At 40.3% G+C, this 26,566-nt stretch overlaps 1 protein-coding gene across 1 annotated transcript in view; it reads right to left on the bottom strand.

The window, feature by feature from the left end:
* Positions 1–26,566, bottom strand: part of LOC141343281 (glutamate receptor ionotropic, kainate 2) — a 232,558-nt gene that overhangs the window by 70,765 nt on the left and 135,227 nt on the right. Inside the window, exons 7-8 of the mRNA XM_073847876.1 lie at positions 18,523–18,630; positions 17,669–17,782 (exon numbers count right to left, since the gene is read on the bottom strand). Of these exons, the coding sequence (XP_073703977.1) occupies positions 17,669–17,782; positions 18,523–18,630 (222 nt within the window). The remainder of the gene's footprint in view (positions 1–17,668; positions 17,783–18,522; positions 18,631–26,566) is intronic.

Genomic DNA, 26,566 nt, shown 5'->3' with positions numbered 1-26,566 from the left:
TCCACCAGTCTGCACAGCCAACGTGTCATTCAGAAGAGTGGCATTTTGCTTGCAAATGGGTTTTTAATTAGTTTGATTACTTTACAATTATTTTTGGTTCATTTTAAAAAGCATTCCTTAGCATTGTCTTTTTCTAGGACTTATTCTCTTTTCTTCCATCTAAAATGTCTTGTGATGAAAGACAGGGAGCGAGAAAGCATATGCTTGAATACTTCTTTGTGTGTATACGCATGTTTACGCCAAATAGAAAGCAGATCATTCAAGGTCAGAATGCTGCAGTGGCTGATGGGTAGGACAGCTACCCACAACTCTGAAAAAGATGCATCCTAATAACTGAAAATGCTTTGGAATGCTTTGAAGTACTTTTGAAACATTTCACGGAAAAATAGCAGGAGATACATTACGTTTTCACAAGTGCCAGAGGTCTTTGATTAATGTTGCTGAAAACCTGCTATTTCTGCATTACAAACCTCCCTTGATCAACAATACGAATTTGGAGATGTCTGCACTTTGCTGCGCTAACCTCAACGGCACTCCTAAAACACTTCAGAAAACTTAGATAAAAGTCATCAAAAAGCAACTTTGTTCATGATCTATCTCATACTGAATATGCTTTGGAAATATCTCACAAAACCTGCCAAGATGTAGCAATCATATTGCACTCCAAAATATATATTTCGAAAAACTCCCATCTCATTTTCTCCTCCAGTTTTAAAATTGTCCGACATTGCTGAAGTACTGACCCAGTGTTTACAAAGTGAACGTGCAAAGAAGGTCAAATGCCCAATGCCCAAAAAAGGTAAAACAGCAATGTCAGACAATTTTGAAGTTGGATGAGCAAATGAGTATACGTGCACATTGCAGAGTTAGACAAGATGAGCATTTGAGGTTAAAAAGTATATACATTGTATTTTTTTATTTATTTATTTTTTTTTGCATAACAATCATTTCACTAGATAAGACCCTGCTTCCTTGGCTTGGATCATTAAGAGCCCTTTGAAGCGGCATTTAAACTGCATTTTGGAAGTTTAAACTCGCGGGCACTTTAGAAGTCCACTGTATGGAGAACAGTGATTATAATGATTCTGAGGACGTGTAGTTTGAAAATCCTGTCATTTATGTTGGTGCTGTTTGTCTAACCGTTTCTCCTCCTAATCTCATCCATATCGCTATAAAGTATAGCATGTGTCTGATACGTTTTGGTCTGTGCCGATTCATGTATATGATCTGCTCTGTGCTATTGTGTCTCTGGACCAGAGCAGACTGTGTGTGCGCTGCAAGTGCTTGATTTCAGCTGTAGCTTAAAGGGGGTCGCACACCGGACGAGAAACGCAGCGCAACGTCGCGTCGCGCCGAGGACAGCTGGAGGTATCGCACACCGGACGCGCACATTCTATACGCGCCAGCTCATTTTTCAGTGAAGTTCTGAACTGCAAGTGACGGTTGTGACCTTGTAAATCCAGTAGGTGGCAGTCAAAGACAGTGAATGTAATTACGACAGGCAAATGTTACATAGGACTTTAGATTTTGCGTATGAAAAAATGTATTGAGAAAATAAAATATGAATGAATTATATAGGTTTACATTTTTTTCAAGCTGTAAACCTAATGTAAGTAGTATTTTGCAGCAGTGGTATCTTGTTTTTTAATCTAATAGGACGATTTGAGACAAATATGATGTTATTTAATATAAAACTATGCAGATGGCGCTCTGTGGCGCGGCAGAAATTTGAACAGCTTCCTGAGTCGTAGCTGGGCGCCATGGACAGACGCCGAATGGCGCCCACCGGTGTGCGTATGCTCATAGAAAACTATGTGTTCGAATTTTAAAGACGTGGCGCGACGCGACGCGGCGCTGCACTTCGCGTTCGGTGTGCGACCCCCTTTAGTGTCTATTTATAGTGTAGGGACGGGACTCTTCGTATTCTAGAGAGCATTCGATTGGACAGAAAGTTTGATAAGAAACTGAAGTACAGGGTTAAATTGTTGGCGGAAGTAAGAGACTGAATGCTTATATCTTCTAAATGCAAATTTTGTTATTGTTTTAGAGCACACTAGCTTATAGATAACCTTAAGGCTAACATATGCATACTAAAAGCCCAAAAATTTTGATTTCATGGGGACTTTGCCAACTAAAATTGTACGCTTGGTTTGAAGGTGAAAAAAATGTTAAAAAAACAAAAAAAAAAACATAATGTTCTCTCACCAGTCCTGACTCTAACACAAACCCACAGAGTTCAGCATAGTTTTGTGGATATTAGAGCAGAAACAAAAGCTGCTGCTCTTCATATTATTTCCTGTTGTCTTCTTTTACGTTCTTAAGTAAATTCATCCTTCATCGACAGTTTGATAGACAGGTGATCTGACCAATCATAATGCCAAATCTGCCTGAGCCTTTGTGTCACACCAACAGTTTACTGCTTTGTCTTGTTTGTTGGTGTGTTGTCAGTGTCCTCTTTTCTCCATGATGTATTTTTCACTGCATGAGAACATGATGTGTGAACGCCATGGCTTTTCGGATGAAGCAACAGTAACTGGGTAACGTCTTTGTGAAGGGTTAATTGTGCAAACTTATTTCACAATATTTGAGCGATCAGAAAAGGCCAATGCATATATCCGACCATAGACCCTCTAGGAAAGTGGTTGAAAGTGGGCAAAAGAGATGAACTAAAATTGTCTCCCCTGTCTATTTGTGATCCGATCAACTAAAACGCATCTTAATACCAGGTGTAAACAGTGCCTAAATGCATTGACGCATTGCATTCAGTTCTGTTTGTTGTCAGTAAACTCTATAATTTATAATCATTCTACAAACACATTTTGATACTTGAGACAAGAAAATCTGAGACGAGGGCAGAGTTTAATTCTAATCTTACATTCTACTAAACATGGCTCTGTGTAGAACAAATATTGCTGGCTGTTTAACGAATTGATGCTTATTTTATTGTCAAGTCGCTTTTGGATAAAAGTGTCTGCTAAATGCATAAATGTAAATGTAATTGTGTTACATTTCTGTCCAAGAAGCATCCAACCTGCCTCAGACAATTTATACTACAGCCTCCTCAGGAACAGCAAATATTGCATCTGAACTCATAAAAGAGCAATTGAGAGAATAAAAACCTAATTAAACCAGTAATCCATTTAGCAGATGGGAGAGAAACAGGCCCTAAAGGCTAAGTCACCTTCCATTACTCGCCATCTAATTAAAAATGGGAATATTTTGACTCTTAGAAACGGATGATATGGGTTCATTTGTACCCTTTTCAAAATAAACCAGTTTTATCAATTTGTTGTGAAGCTGTTACTCTGAGTAATATCTAGAGGTGAAGGGGGCAATTGAATCCAGTTGTAAAGCTACACACGACACTGCGCTGCTGTTTTCTGAACTCAGCCACCTCAGACTGCCGGCTGAAATTGTGATGCTGAAAACATTCAGCTATTAATCACAGACCTGGATAACAAAACATCCCAGAAGATAAGAAATAAGAAAAAATTAACTGTATTGTGTTGTGTGACGTGCGAGTAAACTATTCCTCAGAGGCCTGCAGTATGTTCACTGGTCATCTGATGCAGACTGCACACAAAATCTGACAACCAATATCTGAAAATCAGCAGCTCTGATCAGATGAAGTAGTTCTACATAGTTTCTGGCCGTTTGAGCGCACCAGTCTCCAACAAGTTATGCCAACAAATTTTTCGGTTAGTCAGGCAAATCTGACATTGATTTTATACAACAGTTCAATAAATAATAAGCTAATATGCTGTGACTTACTTTTTAGATACAATATTGGCAGTATTGTGTGTGTGTGTGTGTTTTTTTTCTCTCTCTCCATTTCACCAATGAAAATAGATCCGAACAAATGCACAGCAGTGGTGTCTCATTTTGTTAACGAAAGTTAGGTGAATGATTCAATAACAGTCATTTGTTTCATTTCTGAATGAATCATTTTAATGAATTGGTCAAATGAGTGATCCAGTCGCTCAACAATTGACTGACAGTGACTTGCTGCCACCTAATGGCAGTTTTAGTTTTACTGTTTACATTTATGTTTATTGTTTACATTTATGGCCGCCAATATGGTCAATTGATGAGGCTTTGTGAAAACACTCTATTATTAGACTGTTTCAGAGGCTGTATGATATATTAAACCCATTTAAAACTACATGACATTCATCACAAGCGAGGTAACAACAGTGTGCTCTTGAAGAAAATGAACTTAAAGTTTCACTAGTAGTAGAGACAATGCTGCCAGTCACTTTTGAGAGATGCACAGATTTAAGAGAGGTTCACAAGCTTAATCTCTGTCTCCATCTCTCTTTCTGTCTGTCTGCCTATCTGTCAGTCTGTCTAAACTTAACTATTAACTGCATTAGTTTGCTATCAACGGCTCAAGTGTTGTTACTTGGTAACATATAAATATATAAATATATATAAAATGACGTTTTGGAATTAGCAACAAAGGCATTAGATGAGCTGCATAAGAAATGAATCCTACTCACAAAAAGGATTTTGTGAGTAGGATTTTTAAAGGACAAAAAACAGACAAATGTCTTGAAATATATCATCTGATCGATGTCTTGGTGTGGTAACTGTAGTATAAATGGAATAATTGACTTTGGTCTGTTGAATTCTACAAAAATAATGTACACCTCGGGTGTGCATTATTTTCTGAGAATTCAGCGGCCCGTCGTCAATTATTCCTTACATAGCCACTGATAGGAATAACTGCATTATAAATAAACAGCATTACTAATGGTCTTATTTTTTTTCTTCAGTAACGAGTAATAAAACTAATTACCGTTGCCCCGTTACAACGCCGTTACCATTACTGAAAATAAAATATGATGTTACTATAATTTTATTATAGTATTTTTCAGTTCATCTGAATGGATACACAGCGTACCTAACTGTGTAAAGCCATGTGACTAGCCTCCGCTTTGTCTCACACACACGCAAAGAAAAAAGAGAGAGTCTTATATACCATCCAGAATTTACTCAGTAAATCTCAGTTGTTATTTGTGAGAAGTAACTAGTAACTACAACTAATTACTTTTTTTTTTTAAAGTAACATGCCCAACACTGATTATAACTGCAGTGTAAATGCATTTCTACCACCTTCGAGCTGCATTAAACAGTTTCAGTAAATGCCACTTCAAACACAGCTTCTTTGAAACCTCTGCATTGCAAAAAAAATGATTTAGTGATACTGATTTTACTGTTAACAGCCTTAGAGTGTTGTATTATTCTAACTGTATTTGTTGATTAAATTTATTGACATAAAAAGAGTCTTAAAGTTAGGAAAAATGCCTTATACTGTCACAGATGAACATTCAATCAAAGTGTTTGCTTCCTATTACAGTGATAAGGTCTCTCAACTCTTCTTTTGTTACTTTTTTTTTGTTTGCTCACAGCCTATTAATAACAATTTCCTTTCTGCAGCGGCACAATGATGGCTTCAGAGGCAAACCTGAGGGCATTAAACTTTCATGCAAGGACTGACATTCACCGCTCAGCATTCACCCCTCCCAGCAGTCTCCTCTCACACTTTCTTTCCTTTCATTCATGACAGCTTTGATCCTTGGCCGCCTGACTCAGGCAACTAGCATTTGTAGCATTTAATGCATTCTGATCGGCCACTGAAAGTGAATGAAAACACTCACGCTACAAGTTTAAGATAAATAGTTTTGGAAGGTTCATACAGGGTTTTTATCATTAACTAAAACTAAAAACATTGAACATTAAATTGAAATATTTTATAATAATAATGAGTCTAATGGCATTAGAGAAATACTATCATTATATTTTAGAGCATAGGAAAACATCTTAATGTATGAGCAGTGTCAACTCATCTGAGTTTTAAATGTTACCTGTCTCACACTTAGCAAGTGTCTTTTCAAAGACAATAACGTATATCTAATAATCCTTTATTGTTTTTTTGTTTGTTTGTTTTTCAAAGATAATAAAGAGAATTCATTCCCCTCTTACTAACATTAAGACTTGATGCAGTTTTTAATAATTTTCTACATCAGGGAATTTTGCATAGATTTAAATTCCAAATCTGTAAATCTCTATAGTTGAAACAGTTGCACCATTTGACAGCAAGTCCATCATCAGAAACAATTACTGATGCAACAGTGGAGGAATTCAGAGGCATAAAGCATTGAGAGATTTTTCATTTTTATTTTCTGACTCAGAACACTGTCGTTCTGCATGATCAAAACGCGAAAAAAAATTAAGACGTGGAAATTCAGAAATGCAGAGTTTGCCACAAATGTCAAATATAGATTGACTGTTTCCTATGACACTAAACCTGTTAACCTCTATGTTGTCATTTTGTTTTCATCCATTCAATCAAAAGGCAATTTTAATGCAAGTTTGTGACATTTCTGTGAATATTTTGACATGATTTTCCAATAGTGTTGAGACAAGCAGATCAAAAACATTTTGTGTATGGTATGGCGCAACACACAATTGTACATAAGAACGTCAACTTTGCTTGTGGTATAAAACAGCGGACAACAACCTATAGTACATGTGCATCACTGACATGTGAGCAATAGCGAGAGAAGTGTATGTATTTCATTTAGATAAAGTCCTATTTTATTATGCTAGGAGGTATAAATACCCTTAAAGTATAGAATTAAACTACAAATCAACAGCACACAGCTCTAACAGACCACTGCACATTATGAGTCACCGATAGTTCAATGCAGATCAAGGCAGCAATGCGTGCTTTAAGTGTCAATCACACAAGTTAAGTCCGTTTTGCTTCAGTCGCATTGCAAAATTGAGTAGATGATAGCTCACAGTTTGTTCTGCTGAATTTTTTGCTCTGAGCTTTTAGAAAAAAAAGAAGAAGAAATTACTGCTATCAGTGGTGTAAATTTTTAAACTATACAGAACTCAGTACTGAGCATGATCACAAATTGAAATGAAGATGAAGAGCAAAATACAACATTTGCATGTACTGTACAATTTCTTGGGTTCAGAATAAGGTCATCCTACTTTACAGGATTAAATAAAAAAATAAAAATAGGTAATTGTAACTTTCTTTTTTTCTCAGAATTGAATGATAAAATTCAGAGTTATAAAGTCACAATTCTGAGAAATAAAGTCAGAATTGTGGATTTATATCTCACAATTCCAGCTTATTTTCTCAGAATTGTGAGATATAACACACAATTCTGATAAAAAAAGTCAAAATTGTGAGATATATACTCGCAATTGCAAGAAAAAAAATCATAATTGCATGATACAAACTCGTAGTTGCGAGGAAAAAAAATCTGACTGTATTGCTCCCAATTGAGGGTTTATATCACGCAATTCTAAGAAAAAAAAAATCTGAATTGTGAGTTTTTTATCTCTCAATTCTTACTTTATAACTCGCAATTGCAAGTTTATATCATACAATTCTGACTTTATACCTCACAGTTGCGAGTTTATATCACAATTCTGTGAAAAAGTGTGAGAAAGAGTGAGAATTGTAAGATCCTAATAACTTTTATTATTATTATTATTAGTAGTAGTAGTAGTAGTAGTAGTAGTAGTAGTAGTAGTAGTAGTAGTAGTAGTAGTAGTAGTAGTAGTAGTAGTAGTAGTATTCAGTGGCGGATACAGGCTTCCATAGTGTCATATGTCTCCTTATGTTTCATGTCTTTTGCCTTTGTGTTTGCACTGTTGTGATTTGGTTTCTCCCTCTGTCTTCCCCCGTCCGTTTGTAATCATTTGGTTTAGTCCTTGTTAAGTCATTATCGTTTTCACCTGTGTGTAATCATTAGTTTGCTTTATAAGTCAGTCTCTGTTTTCAGTCCTTTGTCGGTCATTTCACTTATGTTACTCTGTGTGTGGATGTCTCCTGCCTTTCAGAAGAGTTTTATTAAAGTGATTTATCATTGGATTTACGTCTCCCGTCTCATCAACCAGCACTACACCGTGACAGAATGACCGACCAAAACTGTAGTGCTGAGGAACGCCTGTGGAGCTTGAGGCAGAGCGGTCGGGAGTTGGAGCAGTATGTGGAGGATTTTATTGAGCTTTATCCTCGGGTGAGCTTGCCCGACCCCTCTATTGGCATTGTGTTTCTGTTGGGGTTGGACAAGGATATTATTCGTTGTAATCTCTCTGTCCATGATGTCCCGTTTGTTGAGTTGGTTAGCATAATTCTCTATTTAAACGGCTCCAACTTTGAGATGGAGCAAATAGAGAATTCCAGTCCGATCCAACGTCCAACCCCGTCAGAAGCACAATACATCGCACCAGCTCACCCAACGCCAATAGCCTCTACATACCGATCCAACAGTTCAGACCGCCTCCCTCGCCCTGAACATCCGGCAACCCTCCAGAGCTCCATAGATTTCCTCAGCCCAACACCGCTGGCCACAGCTCCTGATCTCCCGATCGAGGAGACCGCAATTCCTGAACCCTCGGCCAAGATGGCCACAGTTCCTGATTTCGCGGTCAAGACGGCCACAGTTCCTGATTTCCCGGCCGAGATGGCCGCAGTTCCTGATTTCCCGGCCAGGATGGCCGATGTTCCTGATATTCCTGTCAAGATGGCCACAGTTCCTGATTTCACGGTCAAGACGGCCACTGTTCCTGTTTTCCCGGCCAAGATGGCCGATGTTCCTGAGTTCCCGGCCAGGATGGCCAATGTTCCTGATTTCCCGGCCAAGATGGCCGACGTTCCTGAGTTCCCGGCCAGGATGGCCGATGTTCCTGTTTTCCCGGCCAAGATGGCCGATGTTCCTGTTTTCCCAGCCAAGATGGTCGATGTTCGAGTTCCCGGCCAGGATTGCCGATGTTCCTGTTTTCCCGGCCAAGATGGCCGATGTTCCTGAGTCTCCGGCCAAGAGGGGTGAAATTGACATTATGGATATGGCTCTCCCTATGGAGTTCACGGCCCCAATCCTCTCTTCTGAAACTCCGCTGGTTTCGCCCAGCCTTCCAGAGCCTCAGCTGGTCCCGTCCGGCCGTCCAGAGCCTCAGCTGGTCCCGTCCGGCCGTCCAGAGCCTCAGCTGGTCCCGTCCGGCCGTCCAGAGCCTCAGCTGGTCCCGTCCGGCCGTCCAGAGCCTCAGCTGGTCCCGTCCGGCCGTCCAGAGCCTCAGCTGGTCCCGTCCGGCCGTCCAGAGCCTCAGCTGGTCCCGTCCGGCCGTCCAGAGCCTCAGCTGGTCCCGTCCGGCCGTCCAGAGCCTCAGCTGGTCCCGTCCGGCCGTCCAGAGCCTCAGCTGGTCCCGTCCGGCCGTCCAGAACCTCCGCTGGTCCAGCCCGGCCTTCCAGAGCCTCCGCTGGTCCTGTCCAGCCTTACAGAGCCCACTCTGCCAAACGGTCCTTCCAAACCCCTGAATTCCCCAAAGAAAATTTTGGGGGGGCGCTATATACCCCTAGCCAACGTGGCCGGGCCGAGGACTGAGGCCAAGGCCACGGGGGCTGCCCAGCCATGGCCACCTGAACTGCCTGTCCGGCCATGGCCTCCTGACCCACCATGGCCACTCGAACTGCCTGTCCGGCCGTGGCCGCCTGACCCGCCATGGCCACTCGAACTGCCTGTCTGGCCGTGGCCGCCTGACCCGCCATGGCCACTCGAACTGCCTGTCCGGCCGTGGCCGCCTGACCCGCCATGGCTGTTCCAGGGATATGTCTCCTTATGTTTCATGTCTTTTGCCTTGTGATTTGGTTTCTCCCTCTGTCTTCCCCCGTCCGTTTGTAATCATTTGGTTTAGTCCTTGTTAAGTCATTATCGTTTTCACCTGTGTGTAATCATTAGTTTGCTTTATAAGTCAGTCTCTGTTTTCAGTCCTTTGTTGGTCATTTCACTTATGTTACTCTGTGTGTGGATGTCTCCTGCCTTTCGGAAGAGTTTTATTAAAGTGATTTATCATTGGATTTACATCTCCCGTCTCATCAACCAGCACTACACCGTGACACATAGAAAGTAAACTTTGGGGGGGGGGATCTTTTAATTTAATTAATTAAAAGAATTATATGAAAAGAGCTTCCAAAATAATTAATTAGAAATATGTTACTACTGAAATAAGCTATCTTGCATGAAACATTATGCCTAAATTCAATTTACCAAATTCTGGTTTCAAATAAATATATGAACCACACTATCAGTAAACTATAAACTGATAAACACTACTTATCACTAAGGAAGGAATTTCCATTCAGAGGAAACTTCTTGCTGTGAGGCAATGAAGACATTTCCTTTTTTTTTTTTTTTTTTTCTATTAAAATGTGAAAACTATTAGCCTGGAAAAATCCAGACCATAATCTATTAAGATTATGGGTCTGGCATTGAGCAATGAAAAGGACCTAACTCGAGGGGCGGTACCAAGCGTGCATTTGAAACTCTCACTGAACACAATTGGATAACTCCAGACCAATCGCAACAATAAATGGTGTGACGTACCCAGAGTGATGGTGAACATGAGTGGATTTCAATGTTATAACATAAACAATGTGACAAGATTAATAACTATTAATTACGACAGCCGAATCAATCTAATTAAAACAATTAGGTCCGATCAAACTATTCATTAACTATCAACTAATATGTGGATAGACGCTAGCGTTTCATTCAGCAGCGAGACATATCGTCCTGTTCAAGTTAGGCTACTGTTTTACTATTGAATAGTTCCGTTTTTCATTACAGTGAGTTTACCAAGTGACTCTTACCATTTGTAAATGAGATGGACCTCATCCACCACAATCCCGATCAGGTTGTCCCGGTAGACCTTGTTCGATAACATTTATAGCAACTTCTTTTTTAACAGCCATGACTCGAGACTGCCGAATGCCATCTGGCATTTCCCGCTTCGGATCTGTTCCTCTTCGTGCTTCGCTACCAGCGTAGCTAAATGATAGATTAAACTCTTGCCGTATCCAGTCGGCAAAACAGCAAAAACGTCCTTCTCGCAAAGGAACGATTCGAGCGCGGTTTTCTGTTCCTCTTTTAAATGAAAAGCCAAGTCTAACTCGTTCTTTTCAGCGGCCAAAGCCGTTTCAAACAACTGGTTTTCATCTGTAGATTTCTTACAATGTTGACTAATGATTCCGTACGTCACAGTGGTGTTGTCATCAGCTTAGCTCGCCTCTGGCCCGCCTACATCAGATGCACCGATTTGATTGGTTCCCACAATTGCTTACGTATTGCAGTAACATGCATCATTGCTCGATGCCATTGTGCTCTCGCGAGACCTCTGGATTTCCAGGGTAGAAAACTATACATAAAGTTTGAGAACTTTTGAGCACTTGCAGTATAAAACTATTAAACCAATAGTTTACAGAGAGTGTTCTTGAAAATGTTTCTTCATCTACTACTTTTTTTCATTTAAAGATCATTTAAAAGTATACAGTACTTTCATAAACTAAAAAATGGGCCAGGTTTCTAAGATAGTATATGCTGGGGTACTACCTCAAAGTAGTACTCCAGCAATATATATAAAAAAAAAATTGAATAAAAAGTTAAAGTACTTATACTTGGAGTAGGCTGTTAAATACTTTACATATCGATCAAAATATTAAGTAAACATAAGCCAAATATGCATAGATGCCTCTGTATACTTGTTGGTATAAGCCAAATACACTTACAGTAGAGTACTTAATTATACTTAAGTATATCTTGATCAAAAATTAATTAGAAGTAAAAGCCGAGCTGATCTGATTAGTACATAAAAAGTACACTAATAGCACACTTGAATAAACCTTTTATAAGTGAAAAACACCTCACTCTCCGAAGTGATACTTAAATAAGAACAGTGAGCTCCTTCAAAGAGAAGTGCGCTTATACTTATTGTCTCTGCAGAAATTGAAGAGTTTTCTCTGTGTATTTCATCAACAGACATGTCATCTGAAAAGATGACAGGAACTAAGCTGCTATCCTGATTGGTGGTGAGAGACCGGAATGGTTGGAACAGCCTTAAACCACAAACCCAGAGTGTTCCGTCACTCAGGGACGATGATAGCATAATCTGACACGAGTGAACTGCCTTTGGCTTCAAATATCAGAGAAGTTTTAGAAAAGAGGGCGAAGGGAGCAATATTATATGAAGAAAGTTTACAGGGTCTACTGTTTTAATGGGATAATGTCAGTGTGTGAGCATTTAAAAATGCTTTTCCACACAAATTGTTTCAAAACAAATGTACAAGATAAATGAAACAGCAACAACATGTGAAAAACAGGAACACAGCAGTGAATAGTGCTGTAACCAATGCTGCAAATTCAAAAGGCATTCTTTTATTTAAAGCTAAAATTTTATTATTTGACTTTTTTTATTTTATTAAAGGAGTTGTTCACTTTCAGAACAAAAATTTACAGATAATGTGCTCACGCCCTTGTCATCCAAGATGTTCATGTCTTTCTTTCTTCAGTCATAAAGAAATGTTTTTTAAGGAAAACATTTCAGGATTTCTCTCTATATAATGGACTTCTATGCTGTTACAAACGGGATGACTGAGAGTGGGGATCCAAATGCAAGGCTTTATTTAGACGAGGTCAGAACAGACAGGGTCGATCACCAGCAAACATCAACAGCAAAGATAATCCAATAGCGTAATCCAAAGAACAAGCGTGGGTCAAAATCCAGGTGAGCAGTCCAAAGGAAACAGGGAAATGAAAACCAGAAACTAGAAAACTACGACTAAGACTAGGGATAAACTGACTATGACTATGACTAGGAAAACAGGGAAAACAAACAGGGAAAAATGCTCAGTAATGTCCACAAATGTAAATCAATACTTCGCAATGAGTGTGTGTGTGAAGCTGGCTTTTATGGTAGACAAACAGGAAGTAACCATAGAGGCAGCAGAGGGAGCAGCAACAGTCAGTGGGGGTAAGGGCTCCCTCTGCTGGCCTGGCGTAACATAGCCCCCCCCCAAGGAGCGGCTTCCAGACGCTCCAAAAAACAACAGGAGGAAACAGTCCAGGGGAGCGGTGGGGGGGCCAGGAGACTGAGGCAGAACAGGTGGGGCAAAGGCCCTCCAGAGCAGGGCAGGAGATTCAGGAGCCCTCCAGGGCAGGGCTGGAGGCAGAGCAGTCCTTTGAGGTGGAGCAAGAGTCTTAGGAGCCCTCCAGGGCGGAGCAGGAGGCTTAGCGACCCTCTGGGGCAGAGCAGGAAGCGTAGAAGCCCTCCGGGGCGAAGCCGAAGGCGGAGCAAGGGGTTTAGGAGCCCTCCAGGGCGGAGCAGGAGGCGGAGCGGCCCTCCAGGGCAGAGCAGGAGGCGCAGGAGCCCTCCAGGGCGGAGCAGGAGGCGCAGGAACCCTCCAGGGCGGAGCAGGAGGCGCAGGAGCCCTCCAGGGCGGACCAGGAGGCGCAGGAGCCCTCCAGGGCGGAGCAGGAGGCGCAGGAGCCCTCCAGGGCGGAGCAGGAGGCGCAGGAGCCCTCCAGGACGGAACAGGAGGCGCAGGAGCCCTCCAGGGCGGAACAGGAGGCGCAGGAGTCCTCCAGGGCGGAACAGGAGGCGTAGAAGCCCTCCAGGGCGGAACAGGAGGCGCAGGGGCCCTCCAGGGCGGAACAGGAGGCGTAGAAGCCCTCCAGGGCGGAACAGGTGGCCGCATCATGGACTGGGACCTGGGGAGAACAGGGATAGAGGAGGCAGACAGAGCAAGGAACCTTGGCGGAGCAGACAGGGCAGGGAATTTTGGCGGCGCTGGCAGAGCAGGGAGCACTGGCGATGCGGGCAGAGCGTGAAGCCTTGGCTGAGCGGGCAGAGCGTGAAGCCTTGGCGGAGCGGGCAGAGCGTGAAGCCTTGGCGGAGCGGGCAGAGCGTGAAGCCTTGGCGGAGCGGGCAGAGCGTGAAGCCTTGGCGGAGCGGGCAGGGCGTGAAGCCTTGGCGGAGCGGGCAGAGCGAGAAGCCTTGGCGGTGCTGGCAGAGCGTGAAGCCTTGGCTGAGCGGGCAGAGCGTGAAGTTCCGCTATGGACGCCACCTCCGAAGGAGGTATAGGCGCAGCGGACATGCGTGCAGAAGAGCTCTCCAGAACAAACTTGTGGGCAGACTCATGGGCAGAAGAGGCCACTGGGACACAGTGTGCAGCCCACACACTCAAAATGGCGATAGCCATAACAGGTAGCACAGTTGGCGGAGGAATGCCCTCCGGGTCATTTGGCGTGGGGCTTGGGAGCGTTGGCTCTGTGGGACTTGGGAGCGTTGGCTCTGCATGGCTTGGGAGCGTTGGCTCTGCATGGCTTGGGAGCGTTGGCTCTGCATGGCTTGGGAGCGTTGGCTCTGCATGGCTTGGGAGCGTTGGCTCTGCATGGCTTGGGAGCGTTGGCTCTGCATGGCTTGGGAGCGTTGGCTCTGCATGGCTTAGGTGCGTTGGCTCTGCATGGCTTGGGAGCGTTGGCTCTGTATGGCTTGGGAGCGTTGGCTCTGTCTGGCTTGAGAGTGAAGGCTCTGGATGCTCAGGGGAGATGTGACTTGGCAGTGAAGGAGTAGCTATGACCTGACTCTTCATGACAGGAGCAGCAGTGACTTGATTTGGCGTGAGAGGGACAGCTGTGGCTTGGCTTGGCTCGGAGGGAACAGCTGCTTGACTTGGCCTGACAGGAACAGCAGCTGTATCTTGACTTGTCCTGGCAGGAACAGTGACTGTGACGTGACTCGACTCGGCAGGGACAGCAGCTGTAACTTGATTTGGCGTGACAGGGACAGCTGTGGTTTGGCCTGGCTCGGAGGGAACAGCTGCTTGACTTGGCTCTGAAGAAACGACTGCTGCGACATGATTTGGCCTGACAGGAACAGCAGCTGTATCTTGACTTGTCCTGGCAGGGACAGTGATTGTGACGTGACTTGACTTGGTAGGAACGGCAGCTGGTGCAGGTTCGAGAGAAGCAGATATGACGTTCACAGGCAATGGCTTGGTTGACGTGGCGTGAGCAGACGCTGGCTTGGTTGACGTGGCGCTAGCAGATGCTGGCTCGGCTGACAGTAAGGGACCAGCTGAACGAGCCGACCGCAGTGGTGGGTCCTCCAAGCTAGACATTAGTCTCTGATACGTCCTGGAAGGGTGTGAGTCTGGCGCTGTAGCCACCCTGTTAATAACAGACTCAGGTATGGCGGCCATCTTGCGTACAGGTTCAGGCGTGGCGGCCATTTTGTGTGCAAGCACGGGCGTGGCGGTCATCTTGGGTGCAGGCTCTGGCGTGGCGGCCATCTTTGCAGCAGGCTCTGGCGTGGCGGCCATCTTTGCAGCAGGCTCTGGTGTGGCGGCCATCTTTGCAGCAGGCTCTGGCGTGGCGGCCATCTTTGCAGCAGGCTCTGGCGTGGCGGCCATCTTAGCAGCAGGCTCTGGCGTGGCGGGCATCTTCGCAGCAGGCTCTGGCGTGGTGGCCATTCTGACCGGGAACTCAGGAACGGGAGCCATCTTATGAACGTGCTTTGGAACGGCGGCCATCTTGTGAGCAGGGTCTGGAAGAGCGGCCATTTTGCGAACAGGATCAGGAAGGGCGGCCATCTTGGGTGCAGACTCAGGAAAGGTGGCCATCTTATGAGCTGACTCGGGAAGGACAGCCATCTTGGAAACAGGCTTTGGGACAGCGGCCATCTTGTGAACTGGCTTGGGGGTGGCAGCCATCTTGTGAACCGGCTTGGGAATGGCGGCCATCTTGTGATCGGGTCTTGGGGTGGCAGCCATCTTGTGAGATAAGTCAGACGTGGTAGATTTCTTGTGAGCTGGGTCCAATCGGGTGACCATCTTGAATGCGGACTCAGGAAGGATGGTCATTCCGAAAGCTGATTCGGGAAAGGCGGCCATTTTGTGAACGGGCTCCTGAAAGGCAGACATCTTGTGCTTGGGCTCGAAGCTAGCAGACCTCTTGTGCTGTGGCTCGAAGCTAGCAGACATCTTGTGCTGTGGCTCGAAGCTAGCTGACATCTTGTGCTGTGGCTCGAAGCTAGCAGACATCTTGCGCTGTGGCTTTGGGCTAGCAGACATCTTGTGCTGTGGTTCTGAGCTAACAGACATCCTGTGCTGAGGCCCTTCTAGTACTCCCACAGTGAACGGAGATCCACAATGCGACAACACAAAGTCAATAAACTGTGCGAGGGTCCAACTAGGGTCCTCATCGGGTAAATTGTAACCGATATCTGTGTCCAACCCACTCCAAAAACACTCCTTCATTAAGGTCTCATCGTAAGGTGCCAGATAACAATAAGCAATGAAATCCCTCACATAATGCTCGATGGGACGGCCATTTTGAAAGATGGAGCAGAGCAGACTTACGGGGTTGGACAAACTTCCTGTTGAATCCATTCTTGATGGTTGTTCTGCTGGTGGTGAATAAAGCCGCTGGATCCGGGTGTGGCGAAGTATTCTGTTACAAACGGGATGACTGAGAGTGGGGATCCAAATGCAAGGCTTTATTTAGACGAGGTCAGAACAGACAGGGTCGATCACCAGCAAACATCAACAGCAAAGATAATCCAATAGCGTAATCCAAAGAACAAGCGTGGGTCAAAATCCAGGTGAGCAGTCCAAAGGAAACAGGGAAATGAAAACCAGAAACTAGAAAACTACGACTAAGACTAGGGATAAACTGACTATGACTATGACTAGGAAAACAGGGAAAACAAACAGGGAAAAATGCTCAGTAATGTCCACAAATGTAAATCAATACTTCGCAATGAGTGTGTGTGTGAAGCTGGCTTTTATGGTAGACAAACAGGAAGTAACCATAGAGGCAGCAGAGGGAGCAGCAACAGTCAGTGGGGGTAAGGGCTCCCTCTGCTGGCCTGGCGTAACATATGCCCCCGAGTTTGAACTTCCAAAATGCAGTTTAAATGCAGCTTCAAATGGCTCTAAATGATCCCAGCTGAGGAAGAAGGGTCTCGGTTATTTTCTAAACACCATTTCTGTACGACTGAAGAAAGAAAGACATGAACATCTTGGATGACAAGGGGGTGAGTACATTATCTGTAAATTTTTGTTCTGAAAGTGAACTACTCCTTTAAGGCTAGACACTGCACGTGAATAGGGTAAAAGGTAATAGCTATCACCTTACTTACACAGTTAATTGGTTACACTGATAATTGCAAACATTTTTTGTATTACAAGTTTTCTATGAGGCATGTGCATACATTTCTAGTACAAAATATTCTAAACACTGGATGAAGTCAGTTTCAAAATTCTTGTTGAATTTTTTTTTTTTTGACATATTAGAGTCAAATATTTTTACAGAGGGGATTTGGGGTATCTCATATCTCCATAATTCAGAAAAAAACCTTGACAGAAAACAATGTATTTTTCACCATTTTTGAGTAAGACAATTTTGTATAAAATCAAGCAAATTATATATATGAACAAATCCCTCTTTAAAAACCTTCAGAATATAGACAGGAATAAAAATGTAAAGTTTGGTGTGTGTAAGTGGAGATTTATGGCTCAGTGTAAGAGAAAAAAAAATAAAAAAAATTAGAAAACAGCCTTTAAAAATATGAATTGTAATTGAAATCGATTGACACAAATAGATAAAGTGATATAAAAGAAACACTTAACAGTGTCTTTTGGGTGTTTTCTTTCCACAAGTCTGGAAAAACACTTTATGAAACACCAAAAAGCCCAAAAATTTCAAACTTGACAGGTGCATGAAACTTGACAGGTGCATGTTTTTGCCTGCAGTGTCTCCTTAAAGTTACATAAACTTAAAAAAAAAAAAAAAGGATTTTTATTTACCAGTATAGTGGACACCACCAGCGATCTGTTTGAGAGAGAATCCGTCACATTGGCTGCTTTTCCTTTCTGGTTTTCTGTCATGTTTAAACCACTCACAGGATCCCATGTCCCAATCTGCACAAAAACACTTAATGTTTTATAACATGACACCAAAAAGAGGATGAATACTTCAATAACATAATAAAGAGCACTTTCCAACATCCAATAAGTTCTCTTCTAGGGCCACAGAATCTATAAAACAGTTTCAGTAAATGACGCCTGTGTTCTTTACTCATTGAGATATTATCTATGCAGAGGCTTAAAGGAAATAATGTGAAGACTATGTTATCGTGCACAAGAGAACAAAACAGAAAGATGGAAAAGAGAGAGGGAGTAAATGAGAATTGCTTCAGCAGACCAGAGAACTGCAATCCCATTCCTCCCTTCTCATTTACTTCAGAGGACCCTCTTGAGAACTGACAACTCAAAACAAGATGACAAAGTGCAGACGTTCACGCACGTTCAGCCATCAGAAAACAAAGTACTTCAGAAAACGCACGGCCTGTAGTTTGTAATTGCAAATCACCTGTTTAATTCAGTCTTCATAAGGCTAAAGGGCTACTGAGAGCCTTATTATTAATGGGATAAATTATTCATGAAGGTGCAGGCACATGTGGAAGAGAACCGGGAGGTCACGGTTTGCTTAGAGACTCTCTGTGTGTATGTGTATGTGTGTGTGTGAGTGGGAAGGATTGTTATTGTCTGTTAGTAAGTGGCTGGGTGAGTGTGTGTATTTTCTGGTGTACACACGTTTGTCCTGATGAAGGACAGCAGGTACATAAGTAAGGACATGTGAAACCAGAGGAATTCAGCACCTTCTCTAGCCCCTCTTCCTTCAGGCTGATCACATCCAGATCGAAATCTGTCCTCAGGCCGTTGGTCCTGTTGAAATTTATCCGTCCAGTCAACCCGTCCCAGTGGGCCTGGAGGTGTAAGAAAAATATTCATTATAACCAACCTGCATCATCCGATGATTTCTTTCTTTGTGGCCAAACAGTGAAAATACGTCATTTATTAGAATGCAAGATTCACAATTATGAATTCAGATCTGCTTGCTAAGACCATGGGTATTATAGATAACTAAAACTAGAAACCATATTAAACCATACAAACAAACAAACAAAAAAAATGTTATCACAATATAAAATAATGGTTTCTATTTTAATATATTTTAAAATATAATTTATTCCTGTGATGCAAAGCTGCATTTTTAGAATCATTAATCCAGTCTTGTGTCACATGATCATTCAGAAATTATTCTAATATGCTGATTTATTATTAGAATTATTTATATTGGCAACAGCTGTGCTGCCAAATATTATTTTGAAACCTGTGATATTTTTTCAGGATTCATCGTTGAACAAAAAGTTTAAAAGAACAGCATTTATTCATAATATAAATCTTTTCGAACAATATGTTTCTGATATCACTTAACACATTCTTGCTGAATGAAAGTATTAATTTCTTTTAAAAAGATTATAATAATAATAATTATAATAAAAATGTATTGACCCCAAACTTATGAACAGTATATTGTTAAAAAAAAAAAAATTGTTTTTATTTATCAAAAAATCCTGAAAAAAGTATCACAAATTAAAAATAAATAAATAAATAAATAAATGAAAAATAAGCAACACAACCATTTCCAGCACTGATAATAAATCAGCATATTATAATAACTTCTGAAGGATCATGTGACACAAAAAAACAGAGTAATGATGCTGAAAAGTCAGCTTTAATCAAAGGAATAAATTAGATTTGATAAAACTTTATAGTAACATAGTAAAAAACATTAGTTTACATCATAATAATATTTAACAATATTATTTATTTTATTTATTATTTATTTATTTATTTATTTATTTATTTATGAAATAAACAGCAAGAAACCTCTTTAAAAACATCACTGATTCCAAACCTTTCAACGGCAGTATATATAAATACAGATCCTTCTCAAAAAATTAGCATATTGTGATAAAGTTCATTATTTTCTGTAATGTACTGATAAACATTAGACTTTCATATATTTTAGATTCATTACACACAACTGAAGTAGTTCAAACCTTTTATTGTTTTAATGTTGATGATTTTGGCATACAGCTCATGAAAACCCAAAATTCCTATCTCAAAAAATTAGCATATCATGAAAAGGTTCTCTAAACGAGCTATTAACCTAATCATCTGAATCAACTAATTAACTCTAAACACCTGCAAAAGATCCCTGAGGCTTTTAAAAACTCCCAGCCTGGTTCATTACTCAAAACCGCAATCATGGGTAAGACTGCCGACCTGACTGCTGTCCAGAAGGCCATCATTGACACCCTCAAGCAAGAGGGTAAGATACAGAAAGAAATTTCTGAACGAATAGGCTGTCCCCAGAGTGCTGTATCAAGGCACCTCAGTGGGAAGTCTGTGGGAAGGAAAAAGTGTGGCAGAAAACGCTGCACAACGAGAAGAGGTGACCGGACCCTGAGGAAGATTGTGGAGAAGGACCGATTCCAGACCTTGGGGGACCTGCGGAAGCAGTGGACTGAGTCTGGAGTAGAAACATCCAGAGCCACCGTGTACAGGCGTGTGCAGGAAATGGGCTACAGGTGCCGCATTCCCCAGGTCAAGCCACTTTTGAACCAGAAACAGCGGCAGAAGCGCCTGACCTGGGCTACAGAGAAGCAGCACTGGACTGTTGCTCAGTGGTCCAAAGTACTTTTTTCGGATGAAAGCTAATTTTGCATGTCTTTCGGAAATCAAGGTGCCAGAGTCTGAAGGAAGACTGGGGAGAGGGAAATGCCAAAATGCCTGAAGTCCAGTGTCAAGTACCCACAGTCAGTGATGGTCTGGGGTGCCATGTCAGCTGCTGGTGTTGGTCCACTGTGTTTTATCAAGGGCAGGGTCAATGCAGCTAGCTATCAGGAGATTTTGGAGCACTTCATGCTTCCATCTGCTGAAAAGCTTTATGGAGATGAAGATTTCATTTTTCAGCACGACCTGGCACCTGCTCACAGTGCCAAAACCACTGGTAAATGGTTTACTGACCATGGTATTACTGTGCTCAATTGGCCTGCCAACTCTCCTGACCTGAACCCCATAGAGAATCTGTGGGATATTGTGAAGAGAAAGTTGAGAGATGCAAGACCCAACACTCTGGATGAGCTTAAGGCTGCTATCGAAGCATCCTGGGCCTCCATAACACCTCAGCAGTGCCACAGGCTGATTGCCTCCATGCCACGCCGCATTGAAGCAGTCATTTCTGCAAAAGGATTCCCAACCAAGTATTAAGTGCATAACTGAACATAATTATTTGAAGGTTGACTTTTTTTGTATTAAAAACACTTTTCTTTTATTGGTCGGATGAAATATGCTAATTTTTTGAGATAGGAATTTTGGGTTTTCATGAGCTGTATGCCAAAATCATCAATATTAAAACAATAAAAGGCTTGAACTACTTCAGTTGTGTGTAATGAATCTAAAACATATGAAAGTCTAATGTTTATCAGGACATAACAGAAAATAATGAACTTTATCACAATATGCTATTTTTTTGAGAAGGACCTGTATATAAATAAAACAAAAGAATAATTAATTTATACATTTTTTCATATTTTGTGTCAAATTATAAAGGAACATTTTTAAGAAAATATGTGTGTTTTTTAATACATTTTTATGATACATAACAACTAGATATGAAAATAACATAAAATGATGTTAAATATATATATAAACTAGTAGGAGTGTATAAAATTGTGCTTTGAGAAGGTTTACTTCCACAGGGTCCAAAAGAAACATCTGTAAGCATTGGATCTGACACACAATAAACACAATAACACTCCACTAAAAGACATAATTTTGACTATAATGGACTAAACTGTGCTATTTAGCTAATTCTTGTAACAAGGAAAACCAGCTAAAAGGCTGCTTGAGTTGCTCTCATATTGCAAATGAAATGTAAGATTCAGTCTGATTTCTGCTATTCACACTGTCATCTGAAAAACAAATCTGTGTCACATGTAAGGGAAAACATTCAAATGAGGTGTGAAGCCAGCCATAAAATGAGAAATTCTACTGGCTGTTGTGCAGTTGTAGTATGGAAATGTTTGTGCTTGATTCACTATTGCAATACATGTGTGGTTTAAGTTATTAAACCACATAGTGCATTCACTGTAAAAAATGATCATAATTTTAAGGGTAAAAGACTGTAAAATGATATGGTAAATAACATGAATGGGTTAACAAAAAGTTCCCGTACTATATATAGAGAAAAAATATGTTGGTACAGTATATTAACATTTTATCATACATACTTGTATACACTTTAGTACTGTTCATTTAAGTTCAATTTATAAAAACCTTCTAGAAATCACAGCAGTAAATTCTTTTTTTTTTTTTATTCTAAGCATATACTGTAAACTTTGTATCTGTTCTCAGGTCAGTGCCAGGAATCCATCTATATTAGGGCTTTGGCATTTTCAAAGCCAGTGAAATGTCATCAGACTAAGAAGTCCTCCAATTATCCGTTCCAACAAAAACCTCAACACAGCTTTCCCAGCCTTTCTTCAGCCTCGGGCTCTACTTGTAGTCTAGACAGAGAAGATCCAAAGGAGGGTGAGGGGGTCTGGGGCAGGGTCATCACTAGCAGAGATTTCAGTCAATTTATGCACTGGCTTACGGACAGCAAGACCACCTTGCTTTTATGTATTTATATCTCTCTGGCTTTGCCTTTGGTCTTAGCTGGCTGGTTAAGATATCACACACAGCAAATAAAGGATGCTTTTTAGTCAGACTAAATATAGGCAGCAGAATGACAGGAGAGTTCAGATTAGCCGTCCTAGTTTTCCTGAAAATAGCACGGAGAAGAATCATTTCCAGAGATTAAGATAAATTTGCTGTCTTCTGCAGCAGTGCTCACACAGAGTAGTATTCCAGGTCAGAAACAAGCAAAAACACACTCATGATGGTACACGCAAGGGCAAACTGCTGCACCTTCGCATTGTGTTTCAAGAAACAAGACAAACCCTTCTTTCTATGTAAATTAGGTTTATTATAGATAAACCATTTTATTCATAAAGTAATTTGCCTGGTGCAATTGACGTTATTACTGCCTGCTGAAAGTTTATTTAAAAGAATGCTTGTTCACATTTTCTATTGATCATGGCAGGATTATTCTACTAAACAATGGAGAAAATATTATACATTCAGACACACTGTGAAAACGAATGCATTTTCAGCATTCATTAGAGTCGGTTGTGGTGACTGGATTGCAGTGGTGGATTTCTGATGTACAGTCTCAGTAAAGTATGTTAGATTGAGGTAATATGCTTTATGTCCATGTCTCTAATCTAGATCTGGGTAACACTTTTTGGTGACACTTTTTTCACAAAGCCCTTGTGTATGCTACATGTGCTTACTAAAAATATAACAGTAAATCATGCATATTACAACTGAGGGACTCATATGCAACTATTACAGAAAATGTGAACACTCACAGATGCTTCAAAAGGAAAAACAATGCATTAAGAGCAGGGGGTGAAATTTTTTTGAATTTGAAGATCAGGGTAAATTTAACTTATTTTGTCTTCTGGGGAACATGTAAGTACCATCTGTACACTGCAAAAAATGTTTTTCTTACTTAGATTAATTGTCTTGTTTCCAGTCAAAATATCTAAAATTTCTTAAAATGAGAAGGATTTTCTAGACAAGTAAAACAAAATTCTTGTTTTCAGAAAAAAACAAGTTAAGATTAAATGAGTTTTTGCTTAGAACAAACAAAATAATCTGCCAATGGGGTAAGCAAAAAAATCTTAATTTCAAACAGAAAACGAGATTAGTTTTCTTACCCCATTGGGAGATTATTTAGTTTGTTTCAAGCAAAAACACACTTAATTTTGACTATTTTTTTCTGAAAACAAGACAATAATTTTTTACTCGTCTAGAAAATCCTTCTTGATTTAAGAATTTTTAGATATTTTGGCTGGAAACAAGACAATCTAAGTAAGAAAAGCATTTTTGCAGTGTAGCTTCTGAGAGCCAGTAGTAAATGAAAAAAAAAAAAAAAAAAAAAAAAAAAAAAAAAAAAAAAAAATTATATATATATATATATATATATAAATAAACACAGCTGTGGATCATTCAGATAACAACACATTAGAATTAAACTTTTGAACGAGGCCATTTTTATGAATTCAACTATTATTTTCTTTTGTGGACTATGTATTACGGAGCCCCTTACGTCACCTGTAGAAGAAAAATTAATCCGTGGGGACGGTTTTGCAATTCGTTCCCTCAGTTTATAAACCGTACTCACGAATTCTTAAACTGTTCCCTCGGTTTAACAAGTCGTGCCCACGGATTAACAAACCGTACCCACGAATTTCCAATCCGTGCGCTCAGATTTTGTAAACCGTACCCTCGGATTTTGAATCCGTACCCACAAATTCATAATCCGTGCGCACGCTTTAGCAATCCGTTCTCACGGTTTGTAAACTGTACTCACGGATTTGTGGCCCCGCCCCAGGCCACCTGTTTAGGTGCGGGATGCATTGTATTGCATTTATTAAACTTTATTTCTCGTAGTAGGCTATATGAGACTATGCAACACTGACAAAACAGAGTTTTTAGCTTTATTTTATATTAATCACCAATAGATTAGCTGCTAAAACACCACACCTGTGTTTTATCCCATTGGTTATTAATGTAAAATAAACGCTAAAAAGAATCCTGTTTTGTAAGTGCGGACCATGGCACCAAAATAAAATAATAAGTGAAGAGCGCTGTTCAAACGGCTTTGCTTTATTTAATAATATTTTTCAAAATATAAAATTGCCTGAATTAAAAAAAAAGGTTAAAAGCAATATAAAACAAATAATGTACAGGTTATGTTGTCATTCCTTTGCTCTCAAACTAAATGCAATCTAATAATAGGCCTTATTTAATAATAACATTAATAGTGCAGCATGCATCTAACTCTGGGTGAAAAGCTTATCACAAATCGCCAAAATGAGTCTACATGTTAATGATGAATAGTACACAAACACATTTCCAAAACTGTAAAAGGTTATTATAAAATAAAGCATGCATTGTGATAAACAGTTTACTGTCTTAAGTGCACTCATTTATTTAGTCTACAAATTAAAATAATAATTATAATAATGACTATTATCAGTATTACAGTATTTACTGTCACAGAGCACCTTCTCCCCAAAACAGTGCATACTACTCTTTCAGCTATTAAAATAGTTCTGTTTTGTATGTAATGGCAAAGTGACTATATTTTGTTTCATTTTTTTATTAAGTTAATTTAGAAAAAAGGTTTGGAGCATTTTTGTTCCTTAAATATAAGTTTTTAATTTTTAAAGTAAGGATCAGGCGACCAGTGGCAGACAGTGAGTTGATCGTGTTTGATCAATTTTGACTTATCATATAATCAGGACTTGCCTAAAATAAATATAGATATAGTCTTAAAAAAGTTAAAGTATAAAACAATGTAATTTCATCGTTAAAATAATATAAATGTGCGTTATTAGGCACATATGCAATCGTTGGTGCGGAGAGTGGAAGCTAAGCCGCTTTGCAGGACATAAAGGCGCCAGCGCAATCACTTGCATTTTTGCAGTGGAAACAATTTAAAATATTTCGTCATTTTAGGTCAAAGTAATACATCATTCGGAACTGTAAAGGGTCTACTTTTACTATCACAATATCAACAAAACAAAAAACAATCATGATGCCCTTTCTGTCATCTCAACAGGAGCGTTTCTCAGCGAATACATACCTCACAGACAATTACAGGTGTATATATAGAATGCTTTAAATTATTACTTAATGAAATAATAAAACAACTCGAAAACAGAAACTCTTTCATTATGTAGCCTGTAAAGATTAATTTCTCTCTAAAGGCGCGTCTAAATAGGAAATGGCCAGTCAGGATCAACAACTTCATCCTTGCAACACTGACTCAGAAAACACAAAATAGTCTTTTTTTTTAGTGTTTATTTGACATTAATTGGCAATAGGATAAAACACAGGCGGTAAATATACACATTTATATTAGTTTATTGTTGAAATTAACATTGTTTTATACTTGGCCTATAGATTTTATTGTCGGCAAGTCGTGATTTGAGAAGGCAAAACTGATCAAACACATGCTATGATCAACTCACTGTCCACCGCTGGCTGCTTGGTCGTTACTTTAAAAAAACGAAAACTTATATTGAACGAACAAAAATTGCTCCAAACGTTTTTCTAAATTAACTTAATAAAAAACGAAACGAAATACAATCACTTTGTCATTACATGCAAAACTGAACTATTTTAATAGCTGAAACAGTAGTATAAGCTGTTTACATCATAATACTTAAAACAGTAATTATTATTTTTATTATTATTATTTTATTATTATTATTATTATTTTTATTTATAGGCTAAATAAATGAGTGCACAAATGTGTTTGTGTACTATTCATTCTTAACATGTAGACTCATTTTGGCGATTTTATGATAAGCTTTTCACCCAGAGTTAGATGCATGCTTCACTGTTAATGTAATTATTAAATATGTAATATATTACATTGCATTTAGTTTGAGAGCAAAGTAATGACAACATAACCTGTACATTATTTGTTTTGTATTGCTTTTTACCATCCCCTCTCCAAACTCTATTGGTTTTTAGAAAATTCAGGCAATTTCATATTCTGATAAAATATTATGAAATAGCAAAGCCATTTCAACTGCGCTCTTTACCATATTATTTTGGTGTGTTAAAGTACCATGATCCGCACTTACAAAACAGTCTTCATTTTAGCGTTTATTTTACATTAATAACCAATGGGATAAAACACAGGTGTGGTGTTTTAGCAGCTAATTTATT

The sequence above is a fragment of the Garra rufa genome, chromosome 9 (genome assembly GCF_049309525.1).
Source record: "Garra rufa chromosome 9, GarRuf1.0, whole genome shotgun sequence".
Lineage (NCBI taxonomy): Eukaryota > Metazoa > Chordata > Actinopteri > Cypriniformes > Cyprinidae > Garra > Garra rufa.
The sequence above is the reverse complement of the archived record's forward strand: the minus strand, read 5'-3'. Positions and strand labels throughout refer to the sequence as shown.